The sequence below is a fragment of the Indicator indicator genome, chromosome 21 (genome assembly GCF_027791375.1).
Source record: "Indicator indicator isolate 239-I01 chromosome 21, UM_Iind_1.1, whole genome shotgun sequence".
NCBI lineage: Eukaryota > Metazoa > Chordata > Aves > Piciformes > Indicatoridae > Indicator > Indicator indicator.
In genome coordinates, this window is record NC_072030.1 from 7519401 (window position 1) to 7537798 (window position 18398).

An 18398-nucleotide genomic window follows, 5' to 3' on the forward strand; every position below is an offset into this window, starting at 1 on the left:
AAAAAGACTGAAATGGGAAATATAAAGGTAATGTTGCCTCAGAACATGGCAAAAGCTGTAATCAAATGAACTTCTATAGGTCTAGAGTTAAGTGACTGAGAAATACTGTAACTGATGGGCCGTTTTCCAGGGTTGCACTGGTCAATGAAGACAAGTGATACTGACTTAACTGTATGTTATGTCCTTGCTGGAGGGTCTGGGGCATCATTTCCTTGTGCAGTTTTTCAGTGAGGGAGGAATAAATTGCTCCAAATGCACTGAGAAGATACTGAACCTGCAGTACACAGGAGTCTGTCCCGAAGTTATAGATGGAACAGTAGGAACATTGGTATGAACGTGCTATACATATAGTGAAGGACTGAAGCATTACTTTGGATGTTTATTAAGTGTCACATGGCATGTAGGAAATGTTTAAAACATTACACATGAAGCTTTAATGCTAACCATCTGCTTTTTGTTAGATATGCTGATGTTTGTTTGGTCAGCTGCCAGTGTGCTGAAAAGTCCCAGAATACGTTTTTTTCCTGTGTGTTTTCTAATGTGTTGTGTAAACCTGTCATCATCTATTTGAGATGGTGATCACTGACATGATATATAAACTGCTTGGAGGCAGGTATACAATGATCTCATGGTGTGGCTGAACCAAGCAAGTCTGACTCCTGGATTTACTTTTTAGATATACTGTCTATATGCCTATATAAGAAGAGAGAAGAACCATTTCTGATGCACTTTGTGTAAAGACACAAAGTATTTAATTGAGAAGAGAAGACTGAGAGGGGATCTGATCAATGTCTATAAATATCAGAGGGGTGGGTGTCAAGTGGAGGGGGCCAGGCTCTTTTCAGTGATGTGAAGTAGTAAGAGAAGGAACAATGGATACAAACTTGAACATAGAAGGTTTCACCTCAGCATGAGGAGAAACTTCTTTATAGTGAGGGTGATGGAGCACTGGAGCAGGCTGCCCAGGGAGTTTGTGGAGTCTCCTTCCCTGAAGACTTTCAAAACCTGCCTGAGTGCATTCCTTTGTGGACTACCCTAGGTGAGGCTGCTTTTGGCAGGGGGGTTGGACCTGATGATCTCTGTGGGTCCCTTCCAACCTCTAATCCATGATTCTGTGTTTCTGTAATCTTCACAGATGCTGCAGATGTCTGCCAAAGAGCTGATTCCAAAGTCTATGCTGAAATTTTCATGCTAAGACCTGGAACTGAACATGAAATGCTGCAACACACATGACAGCATAATTTTCTTCATTATTCTAATGAAGAAAAGATTTATTTCTAATTTCTGCTTTGTTTATATCATTATAGTTACAGCAATTAAAACCTAAAACATTGCATTATTTTTTAAAATTTACATGACATCACTTAGAAGTGGGTCAAAGATTTGAAAGTTTCTAGGAAAAAAGTCTGTTCCCCTCTTTTTCTGTTTTGTATGTATTGCATTAATGAAATCGCATATTACAGTATTTCCAATATGCATCAGAAAATAGAGATGCAGCTGATTAGATTACTCAAGATCACCTCTACATATTTGTTTTGTTTTAAATTGTATTTAAAAGTGATTTACAAAACATTGTTACTAACAATGTTCAGGAACAAACAGCTTTTTGCACTTAGTACCTTGGAGCCTTCTGTACCATAAAATTCATGTTTTAAGATGTTCCAGTGGTGTTCCCAGAAGGCACTTGCTAACCCATTTGAATGCCAGTTGTTAGCATTCATACCTCCTTTCTCATTAGCAAAACTTTCTTAAATGAGCTAATTGGTAATCTCAAGGCAATTTTAAAGAGCCTGCTGATGATACGCACTATTCTGGGATTTTCTTTAATAGTTTGTAATCAGGTCAAGAATCTGCATGTATTAGAGAGGCTGTGTATTTGAATCCCTCAGAAAATATATCACAACTGCACCACGTAAGTGTTTATGGACCTACTGTAAAACAGGTATGAAATTTTAGAGACCTTTAATGTAGGGACATAAAGATTGTCACATCTGATTAGCCTGAGTGTAACCTAGTTCCCTGTGTTTGCTGGTAATACTGACAGTCCTGGAAGAAACAAGACAAGGTACTTTAATTTATTCAGTATTATTTTTGTAGGGCAAATTTATTCCAAAACTTTTGCTTGTCTTCTGCTTTGGCAGTGCTTTTGGGACTTTCAAACATGCATATAGAGATTTGTGATTAAACATCACACAGAAGTTTTCAAAAGTTGCCTTAAAATGTATTTGCCTGAGTACTTAGTTTAATCAGAAGTGTGAAATTGTTTTTGGTTTTTTTGTCCTACCTTTTAATCCTGAGCAAAATAATGCTGTGGACCCATATCATTGCTATAACTTGAGTAAGTACTAGCTACTCAAGACAGCCATGGGAAAACAAGGAACAAATGTGCATTTCCAGTCAGTCTTGAGAACTGCTGGCTCCAAGTGCCGGAGGAAGGGACAGTACATCCTGGCAGGTGGATGGCTGTCTGTCTGCCCTACTGAAGAAGCAAATCACTTCAAAATCTGTGTTGTTATACCTTTGCACTATCTCTTACTATTGGCTGCTGAGCATAGCGACCAGGGCTGCTCCAGTAGGCCCCAGCTTGTTTTGGGGTTCCATGTGGTAGCACAATGCAAGTATTCAGGTGCAAATCTACTGTGCAAATGGAGACTGAAAGTGTGAACTCGGACGTAACAGTGCAGCTTCTCTTACTTCACTATGAACATTGTCAGGTCCCCTGTGCAAAACAAGCACACAGACGTGTTAGACAACCCGATCCACTTTTAATGTTTTCAGTGGAATAAGTGCACAAAGCAGAAAAGCACCACGACTAGGTAAAGCTAATTTCATATTCAGCTCTCACAACAGTGTAATGACTGTGTTGATAAACGAAGTTGTCATGCCATTATTTGATCCACTACTGGTCTAAGAGGGAGAAGATCTTCTCTGGGATATGCAAAAAAATTACTAATGGCCAGATACACTGAGAACATCATCTCCAGAACTTTTCTGGTTTATATGTAGCCTTTTTAAAGGATGCAGCTTAATGAAGCATGAAGTTCCTATATCACGATTTGGCAACCACTCCTGAAGAGTTCATGTGCAGAAATATTCTGTGTCTCAGAGAGGAATGCTATATTTACTTTTGTATGACCAGTAACAAGGGAAGAAATGGCTGTGTTGGAAAGATTACAGGATGTTTTGGGTATTGGGTTATATGATGTCTTCTAGTCTTTTTGCTTCCCCCTTGTTTCTGAGCGTGCAGTGTTGGAAGCTCAGTGCCTAGGGATGCCTTTGCCCAGTGCTGCTCAGAGCCATGCTGGAAGTGGTCTAAGTATACATCTCTCTGATAAACTTGTGGCCAGTTACCAAACTGGCTATTTAAAAACAGCATCTTGCAAGCAGTTCCCTCCCACTCCCATCTCTCTTCCCATTCACTTTGCTGGGTGTTTGTTTCAGTGGAGCGTTATTCACTTCTCTCTCATTTCTCAGGATCAGGAACCAAAATTTCTGCTCCCTGTCTGAGTATGTGTGAGCTCCTATTATTTTTTGATAATGCCTATTTATTTTCTGTGCATTTGAATCATATCAGCTGAGGTTAAAAGGGCTTAAAAGGGATGTTTTCCTGGGCCACATTTCATTTGATGAGGTCCCACACACGATATTCATGTTTTTTATGTTGCTTTATTTTCTCTAACAGCAAACAGAATTAACGAACTCTTAATAATGTTACTGATTTCTAGCATGTCCATATACATAGCAAGAATACCCTATAATGATGTGGCATTTTTATGAACCTCACCAATTTAGAATTAAGGTAAGCACTGAATAGTGCTGCCTGCCATTTTTCTGTTTTCATGTCACCGTTTTCTTGTTTCATTCTTTCTAGGCAACCAATGAAGAACTCAGTATACAGAAGCAGGCAGTCTTTGAACAGTCCTAGCCCAGGAGAAACAGAGATGGATCTTCTTGTGACTCGAGAAAGACCTAGGCGTGGAATCCGTAACAGTGGATATGATGTAAGTTTATCAGATATATGCAGTGAAATTTGATCAACAAAGTAATAATTTACTCCTAAACACAGGAAACTATTGATAAGCTACAAGCCAGAGTGCCACTGGGTATTTAATGTTACAGTTCTCTATGTGCACTCAGCATCCTGACAAAAGCTCAGGAGCACGGACCTTTTCACCTGCTTTATAGTAGTACATAATTTTACAGTCTGAAATGCAAACAAAAGATTTGCCCTGAAACTGATTATTTGCCAAAGTAGTGCATTTTGAATTTAGATACTTCTAAGTATGAGAAGGACTAACTTGATACTGAGCCTTTTTTCACTGCAATTTAAATCCTCTGTTCATTCTGTATCCCTTGATGTTGCTGTTTTGATTCAGAAGAACAAACAACCATTTTCTGGGAATTTCACTTGAGTCCAGATGTCAATGTGTTATGGAAGTCCCCTAGGAGCAGGTATTTTCTTTTAACTACATAAGAACTGGGAGAGTTTTGCATAGGAAAATGTCAAAAACAGCCAGAGGAGCTGCTGGTTTATGGTTCAAGGAACTCATGCAGCCAAAACAAGGCAGATGCAGTCTGAAGATACATTGAATGCAAGCTGACACTGTGTGCATCCAGAATGAGGACAATAATAGGCTAATATAGAATATTTCAGTCCTTCATCACATGTACAAAATGCTTTAGCTCAGCCATCCCTGAAGATCAGTCCCTAGAAAAGGTCTAAACCATTGTGTAAAATAAGGGAGTTCATCTGGTGGTTGTTCATCCTGTAAACTCTGTAGATGAGAAGCATTATGTGTGGAGCTTAGTTGTCAACTCTTGGCTGCCAGGGGTGTGGTGGCAAGGTGAAGGAATGTACCAGGGCCAGGGAAAGTGCCAAGGTCAGGGCATGTATTCAGGGAGGTTTAAACCTTTCACAGAATTTTTTGAGCTGTGTTGTAGGTGTCAGATTTCTTAAATGATTTTCTGCACTTAGACACTTCCTATCAGGTTGCATGAGTCATGTTGTGCCCCGTGTAAGTGGGATGAGTGCTTTACTGCTTTCTGAGGCATTAGACTACATCTCTGTAGGGTGGAAAAATAAAAGTATAACCTGTTGAAATAAGTTTTATATTTTGCAAAAAAAGAAGATTCCCTCCCATAAATGTTTCCTTTAATTTTGGAGCTTTCTTAGATAAAAACAGCAGACCAGCCTTCTCTCAGTATCTTGAAGATCATGCTTTTCAAGAAAGCAAGGTGTTTTTTTTTTAATATGCTAATAAAAGATATTTTTTCATAGATGATATTTGCCTGAAATGAATATTGAAAACATTCTGGGAGCAGACATGACCTCCTACTATTAGTTCAGAATTAATAAGTAGCTAACAGATTTTAAATATATACTTTAATATATTGCATATATACATATATATATTTTTTTTTTTTTTTAATTGTTCAAAACCTTGAAAGTAGATCAATGAGCTTATGCAGATTCTGGAAAGTTCTAAGAGTAATGGTAAACTCTGTGCTTATCATACAGAAGTTTGCTTTTGCCTGTCTTTTAATGTTGCAGTTGGGTGAGCTGTCTGTGACAGCCTTTTTTACCAGTAAGTTACATAAAATTCTTTTTGCCCAATGTGCTGCAGATTGACTGCAGTGCACCTCTTTTAACTCTGAACACATTGCCTGTCTGAAAGCAGAAAAATGCCAGGGGAAAATGGGACAGGATATTGAAATTTAGTTCCCAAGCCTCAGTCTGCAGCGTGGGCTGGTTTCCCTCACTCCTGTTTGAGGTTCCTCAGAGCTGTGCTGAGCTTCTGATAGGCTTGGTCTCCCAGGATACCCATGGGCATGCACTTATATTTATGCATGGAATTCATATGGATCTCACCAGTGGTGTACCTAAAACACTTCTGTAAATCTAATCTCTGAAAATCGGTGAAAAGGGGCTGGTTTGTATGCTAAATCCTGTGTCCTTTTCTTTATCTAGCTAACATCTGGTACAATTTTTTGACATCCACTTTGTCATTCTAAAGGTTCCAGCCTTCTTGGACTCGAGCTAACCTCTTTTTGCCAGTATGTTATTTACCAGCAATCCTACTAAACAGTAGTGAAATTCATGCTTTATGAGCAGTTCCAAATAATTAAACTCATGAATCAAATAGCTTGTATTATCTTCAGGTCATGAGATTTTTTTTACAGATTAACAAATTGTCTTTTTTTCCCTTTTTTTCCCTTATCTGTTACAAGTATGCACAGATTATGTGTTGAGGTTTATCTTTCCAACAATGGTAAATGGGTGTTTTGTTGTCGAGAATGGGATTTATTTCAGCCCTGGATACTAATAGGTCTCTTGTGGGGTTCCATTCACTTACACTTTTACAGGCATGAGGAAATGGAAGAATCATGGTTAATAATTTGCTTGAACTTATACAAGCTAATTATACCATTGATGATATTGTCAGGCTTCTAAAATTTATCTTCTTTCTTTCTTTTTTTTTTTTACTCTGACAACACAAATGGCAGTGGAATCAAAATGCAGGAATAAGGGAAACTAGCTGAAGATTTCCTGCAAAGTTACTCAGTTTTGATAACTGTGCAGTTAAATTGTTCCTTCCTCAATCTGATGTATGTACCACTGAGGAAGCCTGAAGTTGGGTTTGTGGTTTTCAATTTGGAAGTATAATTATAACTACGTAAATTATGGTTAAATTCTAATATGCAAATGATTAATTATTGGTTTAATTTTCCTTTTTTATTGCTGCATTTTCATTGAGTACAAAATATAGCTGTACTTAAAATGGCTAAAAGAGAAAACAAATTAGAGCTTTTATTGAAATTTATTAACAGTTTTTAGGCCAACCATATAACACTTCTGGGTGACTGATAACAGAAAGTCAGTTTGATATTCTCCTTTGCAAATAAAGAAATATGTACCATGTTTGTCCTGTAGTATATATGACCACACATAGCTTGCAGAAGGTTAGGGGCACAGTTGCTTATCTAGTCAGGTACAGAAAAGCACTATTACATGGGAAAAAGATGAATGCCTCTCTAGGAGCTACAGAGCATTCAAATAAATTATCAGAATAGTGCTGGAATTTTTTAGCAATACCTGCATTTTACTGATATTTAAAGAGTTATAAGAAATCAGTTGCTTTTTCAGGTTTCTTAAAATGTATTTTTAAAACCCATAGGCTGTAAGACTGTTCTCACAGAACATTGACAAAGTTAGGTATTTCACTGTCATCTCCTTACAATAATGATGGTATTTTTCTGCCTCAGTGTTACAGACAAAAAATCAGGAGGGTGATTTCTGTTTGTACTTATCTGTACAGAAGGAATTACCCTAGGAGTAACCCTTGAAATTAAGTTGCATGAGTACTATCTGCTCACTTCATTCACTATTCCCACATTATTTTTGGATACATTTCTGTGTAAGTACTGTTCAGTGGCTAGGTAAGACAAATGAGCTAGGAAAATTGTTAGTGGTACTCACTGGGCTAGAAAATTCAGGAAACTCTGAACTCTTAACGTGTAAGAATGGACAAAAGAATTTCAGTCTCTATCTGTAACAAGTGGTCCTTCATAGTGGTGGTTCTGTTTAGGGAGTCATACTCCTCCTGGCACACTTGTACTCCCATTGATACTAACAGCTAAGAAAATAATTTAAACATTAATTCTAATTGTTTTTAAGTGAATCATTGACAGTGTCCCTGGCAGTTTTGATAGCAAGCACTGTAGGATATAGAAGGCTGTTGTACTCTCCTGCCTCATATCACTCCTTTCTAATATTTGTCATGTGTCTATATTGTCACAATTCCTGCCTTTGTATACATTACATCTGTGTTTGAGAGTGTTTTGTGTGAAGCAGCACAAATACTGTCTTGTAAAGCTTTTTACATATACATGCTTTTATTCCATCCAACAGACTGAGCCTGAAATTATAGAAGAAACAAATGTTGACCGTGTCAATGAGCCTCGGAGTTACGTCAGGTCCCGTCAGGCCAAAGGCCACTCGGAGACCTCAACTTTAAGTTCTCAGCCCTCCATTGATGAGGTCCGACAGCAGATGCATATGCTCTTGGAAGAGGCTTTCAGCCTGGCCTCTGCAGGCCACGGAGGACAGAGCAGGCAGGAGGCGTACAGCTCAGCACCGCACCTGCCCTACTCGGAGGTTGTGACCAGTGCTCCTGGTACCATGACCCGAACTAGAGGGGGGGTACAGTGGGTACCCACATACAGACCAGAAATGTATCAGTACAGTTTACCAAGACCAGTAAGTGAAACTTCTCTTTAGTATACTGTAATATCATAAAGATAATTCTACTCCGAGACACGGTTTTTTTAAAGCAGTAGCCCCATTTACATGCTTAAAACCAGATGTAAAGCCATAATTACAGCAAATAAGCTTGGGTAGTGGGCTGTATATATGTATGTATGTATGTATGCATGCTTACCCATACCCACCTCTTGCAAGAAGATTCAGTGTCTTACTTTAGCAACAAGGTTGTCTTGTCTAAATTGTGCTTGAAAGAATAGGCTGAACTAAACTCCAGGCTTCTCAACAAATCAAGAACTTGTTTGCAGATTTCCTCCTATTCACTGAGTGCATGCTAGGAAGTAACCTGGTTCTGCAGAACAACCCTGTAGGCAGCTGGGTATGAAACACTCAAGACTTCTGCATGAGGTCCATCACTGAGGAGCATCATCTCACAAGAGTGAACCAAGTTAATCAGAGTGACCTGAAATATGGGCTATTACTGACAATCTTGCAGTTATAGCTGTTAACTTGGGACTCTAGAGGTGGCTTAATTCCACAGGTTTCTTGGTTGACCTTATGTAAGTCACTCTTGATTCCTTCATTTCCTAGCCTCAAATTGTGGCTAACATGTCTTTACCTCACAGAAGCAATAAATGAATTAAGAACTTAAATCCATGGGTGGAAATTGTTAATGGAATTTTGTAGTTATCTAGAGAGCAGTCACAGTAGCACAGTGCACACCTTCAGCATGTGAAACTGCCCTTGAATTCCCACAGACAGGATTGTATACATCAACAACATATTTTACTTCTGTCAGGTACAAACTTAAACCAGAGGTGATTGCTTACAGAGAAATATCCCATCTGTGAATGTCACTGTGTGAAGTTGTTAATTTTAAGGCTTTTTTGGTCAGAAACAAATACTTTTTTTTTTTTTTTGAAAGAAAGCATTTCAAACTGAGTCCCTTACTCTGGCTAGAACATTAGGATAATGCAGACAAATGTCCTTAGTTCAAAATAAATATTACTGTAGCTTGCTTCCATGACAATAAAAAAATAACATTAAAGGATGCATATCCACTAACACACAGGAGAAACCCCAAATCTACCTCTGTGTCTCTGTCTACCCTGTTATGCTCAAACAGTATCTGGAGTCACATTCTGAAACATTAGCCCATGTGCTGTTCCTTTAAAATAGTGAAGAAAAAGAGAATTTTATACTTGGTACAAATACATGCAGAGAGCAAGATGTGGGATGAAAGGCTTGTGGAACCAGAAGGAAGTGTTCAGCTCAGCCATCGAGAGTGCTGCCAGATTTTCAGATACAGAAGAGGCATTGCAGACCATTTCAAGTCCAGTGCTATTAGGAGAAATCTAACTGAGGTTTTCCTTCATGCATGTAGCATTTGTTTTTTCTATTCAGTTCTATTAAGACTCAGAATTTCCAACTGCTGTCTAGGAAATGTACCACTGGATTTTTAGATTAGTTTCTTTTTTTCCCATCTAATTATGGAAATACTTTAAATACCAATGTAACATGGTGAAAGTAAATATTAGGAGACTTTGTAGGTGGCATGAAACAAAAAATAATTTTCACAGATGTGCTTTTGAGGTATTCAACCCTGTTTTAAATGGGATGGCAGTGAGAGGCAGGAGAAAGATGCTTGGTCTTTTGCTTTTTCCCTTAGAGACACTTACATCAAAAGTCAGTATTTGATAAGTTACCTTTTCTCTGTGTTAACCTAGATTTAAGAAAGAAGGTATTGGAACACTGTCTAAATGTGTGAATGTAAAGATGGTTACTGAAAGATAGCGGGTTTTGATATTTAGAGTGGGATTTGTATTGCCAAATTCAAACATAAATGTAGGTGTTAAGTCTGAGCTAATCATGTAAATCCTGTAGGCTCTTTCCACAGGCAGGAGATAGAGAATGACTAATCCCATGGTAATGGGCCTTTAGCTTTCTCTGCTGTTTGTGGAAGTGAGCTTCTCTGGCTGAAGCAGATATTTCATGTTTAGAGAGATAAAGTCCTACCACTGGACTTCAGATTTTAATTTTTTTTTCCCAAACAGTCTATGTTTTGATACTGGACAACCTTCTCATAATTTGTTATTGGCTATTGCTATCATCTGATCTTTAATCCTGGGCACTGTTCTGAAGCATCGTCTATGAAATCATAATTTACAAAAAACAACTCCACAGTGTCAATGAAGCACTGGAGAGTTACCATCCCTCTGTCTTTAAGTATATTTGACAAAATGATGACCTCTGTTCTGTAACAGTACAAAGAATTTAGAAATGTTGTGTGATGGAATTTCTTGGATGCCATGGGTTTCATGCTCATGATTACTTCTCCTTTACATATATTAGTGATGAGATCCAGAATCACTATGGGCAAGTTGTTTAATTTTGACTTAGTGGGTTGATCCTGTGTTCCTCTGAATTACTTTGCTTTTTCAGAACTGTCTGAGATCTTTGTTAATGCTTTAGAAAGTTACAGAGGTTGGGTTTTTTTGCGAAGGATGTTCTTTTCATCTTTTCAAGGCTGAAAGGAAGAGGCTGAAATATGCATGGCTCACAGGCAGCTTCACTAGATGCTGCTCTGAGGATGTTTTCTGAATCTTTAAAATACTTTACTTCTGGAGGAAGCTAAGATACTGAGATCTTTTTCCTGTGGGTCCAAAGCAGCTGTTGGGTCTCACATAATCATTAACAGATCTGCTTTGCTAGCGAGGTTCCAAATGTCACAGAGACTGCATTTAATGCACTTTATTTTAATTAGAATCCATCTTGGCTTTGAATGCATTTGTTTGTGTTTACTTCCATATCCTGAAATCTCTCAAGCACTGTAAATTCTCAGATTACTATTGATGCCACAAAAAATTAACTTCCTGTTAACCAGCACATGAAGTAGTTATTCAGTTTCTGATGTAATTTTAGTTTTTAATTTGACTGAGACCTATTGGTGTTCCAGAAAAGTATTTTTCTCCTTTACAGGCTTACAGATTTTCTCAACTCCCTGAGATGGTAATGGGTTCTCCTCCTCCTCCTGTCCCTCCCAGAACAGGTCCTGTGGCTGTTGCTTCTCTCAGGAGGTATTTATCTGCTGTTTAATTTTGGGTATGATCTCGAAAGACCACTGATATAATAAGAACCAGGGCAAACCCTGAAGGGGCACTTAAAAGCTGCTTACAAGGCACTTAGAAAGATATATTCATGAAATTAGAAACATGTTTGTTTTATTTCATTTTAATAGGAAGAGGAAAGGAATAACAATGAATTTTCTCTTCTGTGAGCCAGTCAGTTTCAATAGAATTAGGAAATCTAGGCTCCAATTTCTTTTAAAACAGACATTGCCTCAACTGGCATAATGGCATATGGTATTACAGATCTGTGGTAGGTAATTCCCACTCTCATTCTCCCTGCTTTTATCCACTGTAAGATCTTGCAACAGGATAGGGATGAATTGTAAGATGTTTCTCAGTGCCCTGGGTGCAGGGATTTCTGCCTAGCTTTCAGATATCTCATACCTGCATTTCTGAAGCCAAGGACACGCAAAAGCCTAATTTTAGGCCTTATCTTAGTGCATACATTTTGCATCTTCCTCACGGTTTGGTACTCTATAAAAATGCCTTAGGTCCTGCGTGGTGCCAACTGCAATTGGAGGCACTGCAGGCCTGCTCAGAGTGGCGATGGAGCAGCAAAGCCACAGGATATGGACAATGTCTGTTGATATATTCTTGCTCATCCATCACATTTTAGCTCTAAAGCAACTGGGATGCACCATTTCAAAAGATGTTAGTACTTTCCAAGTGCAGTCAATGTTACTTACTGTAACAGTCTGCTACTATATGACACCACATCACATATATGTAGTAATACAGGGTTGTCTTCTGTTGATGAACTGTGGTAAAGCTCTGGGTTTTGTGTTGCATGCTACAGGCATTTGAGGCAGCAAGCAAAGGCTCTATGCAATGGTAATAACATGCCTTGGCAAACTAGAAACTAAGATAAAGAAGTTTTTCTCAGACTTCTCCAATAGAGTTCTTTAGTTACTCTCCCAACTTCTGTCATACCAGGCCAAAATCAGATAGTTGATTCCTATCTGGCTTGCTGTAGTGTAGCTGATGGGCAGTTATGTGGCTGTGTATCTCATCTGTCAGTCAGAATGATAAAAGTTTCTGGGTTTTTTTTTTTTATTTATTTCTTCATGCACAGGTCTACATCAGATATTGGCAGCAAAGTGAGAATACCTGAGTCTAGTGGGGCAGATCAGGCCCAGCATCATGATCAAGCATCTTTCGCACCTGGTTCGAGAGCTCCAATGTCTGTTGGTCCACTTGATCAATCAGCTTTTCACTCAGGTGAAAAAAATATTACAGGCCCAACATGCAGCCTTGACAACCTCACAATTTATTTTGCATAAAGTGAATGTATGTGATATAGCAAATAGAGGTGATTATTTGGAGAAAGACTATTAAGTGTTTTTTTCTGGTGCAACTGAAGGAGCCCTACAAAAGGATTGCTCCTTTGTAAATGCAGCATTAGCTACATTGTAAAATACTATAAAATCTGCCACAATACCAAGAGCTCTTTCTTCATCTCTGCAGTAATGAATTCTATTAATTATATCTACTCTGTTTCTTGATAGGAAATACTGTACCAGCAGTGTTTGCCATACCAGCAGCAAACCGACCTGGCTTCACAGGCTATTTTATCCCAACACCACCCACTGCGTACAGAAACCAAGCCTGGATGCCCTATGCTGGAGAGAATGAATTACCAGGGCAGTGGGCAGACTCAGTAAGCATCTTTGCTTTTATAACTACATGTATTTGCCCTGATTTGCAGAGGAGGGGTTTTAAGCAATGCTGGTGATCAGCAAAGAATTCTTCCTTGATTGGAAATAATCTCTAGTAGTGGAAAATGTGAGGGAGGGCATAGGTACTTCAGCTGTCCATCTCATGAACTGTAAGTATGTTCTTCTGGAGAGTGAAATGATGCGTTAGGTTAGGGACCCATTCCAAGGTGGGTGGTTACATGCTATTCATACCATTTTTGTTTCCCAAGACAGAGGTTAAATATTTGGATATGCACATGGTAGGAGCAGGTGATTCTGCCTCTCATGGTGTCTTTTTACTGTTTGTAAGCTGGGGAAGTGCCTTTTCCTTCTGGCTACTTCTCTCAAGTCAGTCTGGCTCCTGAATTCTAGCTCCCAGCTCTGCCACAGCCTCACTGCAGAGGGTTTCAAGTTCTTCCACAGGCTGCAGTGACAGGTCATAAATTAAATAATTAATTCCACAATCCTCTTCTGGGACAAATGTAATTATTAGCCTAAAGTATACCTACATTCCAAAGAAATTAAGTTGTGACATCCTAAAATGAATTGCAGCAGTTTATCATCTTTAAAACAGTTCCCAAAATTTAGGGATTTTTTTCCCACTTGGAAAAAATGGATCAATTCTACTGCTCAAGCTCACATCTGGTATTTATGCAGAACCAATTCAGCTGAACAAACTGGGAGATGGATTCTATTTCCTTGTGCATATCAGCAACAGACTATTTTAGTGAACTGCAGTTGGAGTCTAATAGTTGACTTTGAGCAGCTAAGCAAGAGACAACACAGTCATATAAATGTTCCTGGAGGCAGCTATTTGTTGCCAAATCTTTATTACTGCTCCTGACACCCACAAGGAAAAAAAATCAGCTTGATAGTCAGATGCAAGTCTGAATTTGTAGGCTGAGCTGTCAAGAAAAAAGAAGTGTGTTCATCTGTAAGTTGAGCACATCTGCTGGTGTGCCCCTGACACCTGGAGGCTATCAATACCATCGTACAGATTACCACAGCTGACCTTTGAAGCACAGAAACCCTTCTTTTCATTGTTTTATTTCTTTCTTCAATTACTTTTTTCATTGTTCTTACCCTACTGATATTTTAAAGGAGGCCTATTCTGCCTGAGCAAACATTTTACACTTGAAGAAAACAAAGTAAAACAGGAAAAGTATTGAAGTATTTTACTTGTCTTCCATTCTTTTTCGCTTTTGTATCCCTACTCCTTGGATGCAGTCCCATGAAAAAAAGAGTCAGATACCCCTTCTCAAAAGGAGAGACTGAAAACAAACTGGACAAAACTGGAACACCGTCTCCAGCTCCCAGTTCTTTCCTCTGGAAGGAGAAGAGTGTAACCCTGTTGTGGGTTTCCCTGTCTTCAGGAAAGAGATGGGAAGTTAGTGGCAGTGGAAATACACAGAGGAATAAAGATGGATGTGAGAAGCTGTCTGAAAAATAACTGTGACAATACAGAATTCAAAGAAAACAGATACTCTTTTTAACTTCCTTCCCCATTGCAGAGCTTTAACACCTTGTTACTCAGACTTTCAGCCCTTCTGTGACTTTTCAGGATAAGAGGAAAAAGTGTACAACCAAAACACTTTTGTTTCTGCAGTGAATTTGCACCTCCTAAAAACTACAAATCTGTCAAGAAATTGCCTTTATTTGAAGATCATTACTAGAGAAACTATGAGCAGTGTTAGCAAGATAGTATGTTCAAAAATCCTGAATAAAACTGCAGAAAATAAAGATCTGAAGTATTATTCAGTTCAAATTTCTGGATGCTTTCCGGCTTATGAGTCTCTAGATTATAGCTTGATCATACTCAGGGTTTTCTTAACAATAGTAAGAACAGAGGCTTAGTGTCTATAATGTGAAAATTGAAAGTCTTTCCGTGCATTTCTATTAGCTGGACTGTAAACAAAGGAACATAGGAAACTGGAGATTTGTCAACAAAGAATTATCTTCTAAGCTCACATTACTGTAATGTACTATTTTCTCAGTTAAAAGGTAAGTATCAAAGCACTAAGTTTTGTGGGAGAAGGGAACTGTATCTGGCAAAGCATTTTCTTTCCAAATTGCTGATGCTGTTTAGTGAAAGCAGTAACCTGGTGGCCTCTAGTGGCACATGGACATGTTGTACTACTGAAATGTTTGTCTTTTGATTAATCTATTGCAAAAGAAATAGATTTAATGAGCACTGTCATATCATGCCTGCTTCTTCTGTTTGTCTTATCACATCATACTGTTACATGTTTGACATTCTCTTCATTGCTTAATGTATATTCAAGATTATATAGAGTGTTGTGTAAATCCTAGGGGCCAGGTTTTCATAGGTTCTTAGAAGCTTGAATTGGCAAGATTTGCAAAAGCATCCAAAAGGGATGTTAAATTCTCATAGAGCAACAACCAGAGCCAAAATGGCATTTAAGCAAAATTCCAGCACTGTCATTCTGAAGCCCTTGGTGAGCTGCCATGTTTCCCAGAAGGTATATACAACAGGCAGATGTTTCATGTCTTGACATTTCAGTCTGCTTGCAGATACCTAAATTCTGAAACTCTGCTTCTGGCATACCCACCAACGCCTTAGCCCTGGTGGGTGGAATTCAGCATCTCACAGTGACTGAAGGACATTATGTTCTAGCAAGTGTAACATGGATCTGAAATCAGTAAAACTACAACAGAGTAAAATTGTGAGTTCCCCATGTAATTCCATTAAATGTGGCCAGAAATCCTGATACTTTTGAGAAGTCAATGTTGAGTTTCCAGGCTGGCATACCTGAGTTTATCCCTCTTCTCTGGATCTAGTGAGTTTTTGTGCAGAGACTTGGCTGACTTGGATTAAACAGTGACTGCAAATCAGCAAACTACTTTTCTCTTCTGGGCTTTTTGGTGTCCTGAAATATAGTGGTACTGTCTAAAACGGAAATGTTTAGGAGGAGTAGTAAGCAGAGGACACGCTTTCAGAAAAGCATTCTCCCTTGCAGCTATGATAAATTAAGACATGCAGTGTTTCCCCTGCTTGGTGTTTTTGATGCCACAGGCTGGGGAGTCGAGTACCGGTTACACTGACATGTGGATAAATGGCATGTGCCAAGACAGACATTTGTAAACGGATGCTTAGGAGTATGGGGTTTACATTCTCTTCATATGGTCCTATCTGTTTACATCCTATTCTGCCCCAGGCAGGTTTGTGTTACCTGCCAGGTGGCACTACAGATCAGTTATTGTGTATAATTGTGTATAATTACAATGCTCTACAGGTGCCACTGCCAGGGTACATCGAGGCTTATCCACGGCCCCGCTACCAACATAGCTCTCCTTCACGACTCCCTCGCCAGTACAGCCAGCAGGCAAGCATGCATCCCAGCCTGGAACAAGCTCCTTTGCCCTCCACCGCAGCTTCTCAGCAGAGCTTGACTGAAAACGACCCATCTGATGCCCCTCTCACCAACATTTCTACTGCTGCCCTCGTAAAGGCAATAAGAGAAGAAGTTGCTAAACTGGCCAAGAAGCAAACTGATATGTTTGAGTTCCAGGTCTAGTTCATTTTGTGCAGAGTATTTGTTTCATGCAACCTAGGGTAGCCAAGAAAGAGACTTCTTTAATTTTCAGTTACGAACATGCTGTGAATTGTGCCAAAGTGATGGCATTTTTCTCTATCTGAAAAGTCAGCACTATGAAGTAACTTAAAGTAGAGCAGCAGGACTCTGAAGATACTTAATACTACTTGCCAGCTAAGGAAATGCTGCCAGGTAACTTTTTAATACAGATAAGATTGTTCATATGCAATTGTCACTTAACTCTCCTATTGCAGTCCATTGTCACTAGAGATGCTGCTGTGTTTGTGCCACACAACGTTTCATTTGCAGGCCGAAAGACAGAGCTGCTGAAAATAAATTCTGCATGTCAAAACTTTGATTAAAGAAAAAAATACCATAGACCATGGTTAGCTAAAGGCCAGAGTAGGTGTGGCAGTTGCTGTGTTAATTCTTTGCTGCAGGACATTGTATAAGGGATGCTGATTTCAGCAATGCGGTCATTCAGCCTTTTCATCCCAGAGGCCGTATTCAAACCAAAAGAATTTGAGATGAGTAGGTAATACAAACAAATGTCCTGTAAATAGCCCTGGTTCTCCTCATCCTATTCACAGTACAAAGAAGTGAAAGAAGAGGCGACTGTGAAGGTGGTGAATGGTATTTTGATAATCAGTGGCTACTTTGTCCCTCAGTGCCACTGATGAGTTATGGAGGAGATTTTTTCAGCGTGAGAGAGTACAATGCATGAAGAGCCAGCAAAGGATATTGGTGCTAGAAGCTTCCAGGAGAAATGAAAAAACGTTATTCACCTTTTCTCTACATTCAGGCTTTTCATTCTGAATGCATGTGAAGCTGGTAAACCTGAGACCTTTGAGCAAGTCTTTCCAACCTGGAATGATAAATACACCTGCTTGGACAAGAAAACCTCTGTTTAACAGTACTTTTTTTTCTCTTTCTTAAAAAATGTTATCTACTAAAAGGATGCCAGAAAGTGCTACCTGAAGCTGCAGTTGATTTTGATTACACTGGAATAGCGAATGCACACCTAGGAAGTTCTGAATGTAGAGGATCTGATTATTATATTAACATGTAAATAAGTAAGGAGTTTCATGGATTAACAAAAATACTAATGTCCCGTGAAAAAGAAAGCATTTACAGAAACTATGCCAACTTTACATTGTGCAAGATAAAGGTCACTAATTGTTAAACTGCATTGTGGTATGAATCTAGTCCCAAAAGAAAATCAAGCCAGTTGAACGGGATAGTAGTTTATCTTTTGCAGTTGTACAAACTTGTTGAAGACCATGAACAATTGTTTTCAGTTCCTTTAGCATTTACTTTTGGGAACTGAAGTTGTTGCAGAATTTGTTGTGTTGGGCATGTTTGATGTCAACTGGAGTTAAAGGTAATGTCCTTCATTTCAGTAAGCTATTTAGTTATCCTCAATTGCTTATGCTATTTTGTCTGATCATTTCATTTCCCTGAGTTTCTTTGGTCTTTACCGAGGTGGGAAAGGGAACTTGGTTTAGCTTTTTGGCCATCAGTAAAATGAGAGGAAGAGAGAGAAGACTACAATAGGGGATAATAATAAGAAATTGATAAAGCACAAACTTTAAAAGCAGAGCTATTTTTTCCCCCAAATGATTATATTATAAACCCTCACTGAGATTGTGGTACATAGTTATCCTAGAATATACAGATATATTCTGCTCGAATATCTTCGATATTGCAGAAGCTTTTGGAATGCTAGCTAATCTTAAAAAAATGTGAAATTTGATTTTTATTA

At 38.8% G+C, this 18398-nt stretch overlaps 1 protein-coding gene across 1 annotated transcript in view; it reads left to right on the top strand.

The window, feature by feature from the left end:
- Window positions 1-16618, top strand: part of KIAA1549L (KIAA1549 like) — a 56173-nt gene extending 39555 nt beyond the window's left edge. Inside the window, exons 15-20 of the mRNA XM_054390587.1 lie at window positions 3872-4001; window positions 7910-8257; window positions 11240-11337; window positions 12461-12606; window positions 12894-13045; window positions 16337-16618. Of these exons, the coding sequence (XP_054246562.1) occupies window positions 3872-4001; window positions 7910-8257; window positions 11240-11337; window positions 12461-12606; window positions 12894-13045; window positions 16337-16618 (1156 nt within the window). The remainder of the gene's footprint in view (window positions 1-3871; window positions 4002-7909; window positions 8258-11239; window positions 11338-12460; window positions 12607-12893; window positions 13046-16336) is intronic.
- The last annotated feature ends 1780 nt before the right edge of the window (window positions 16619-18398 follow it).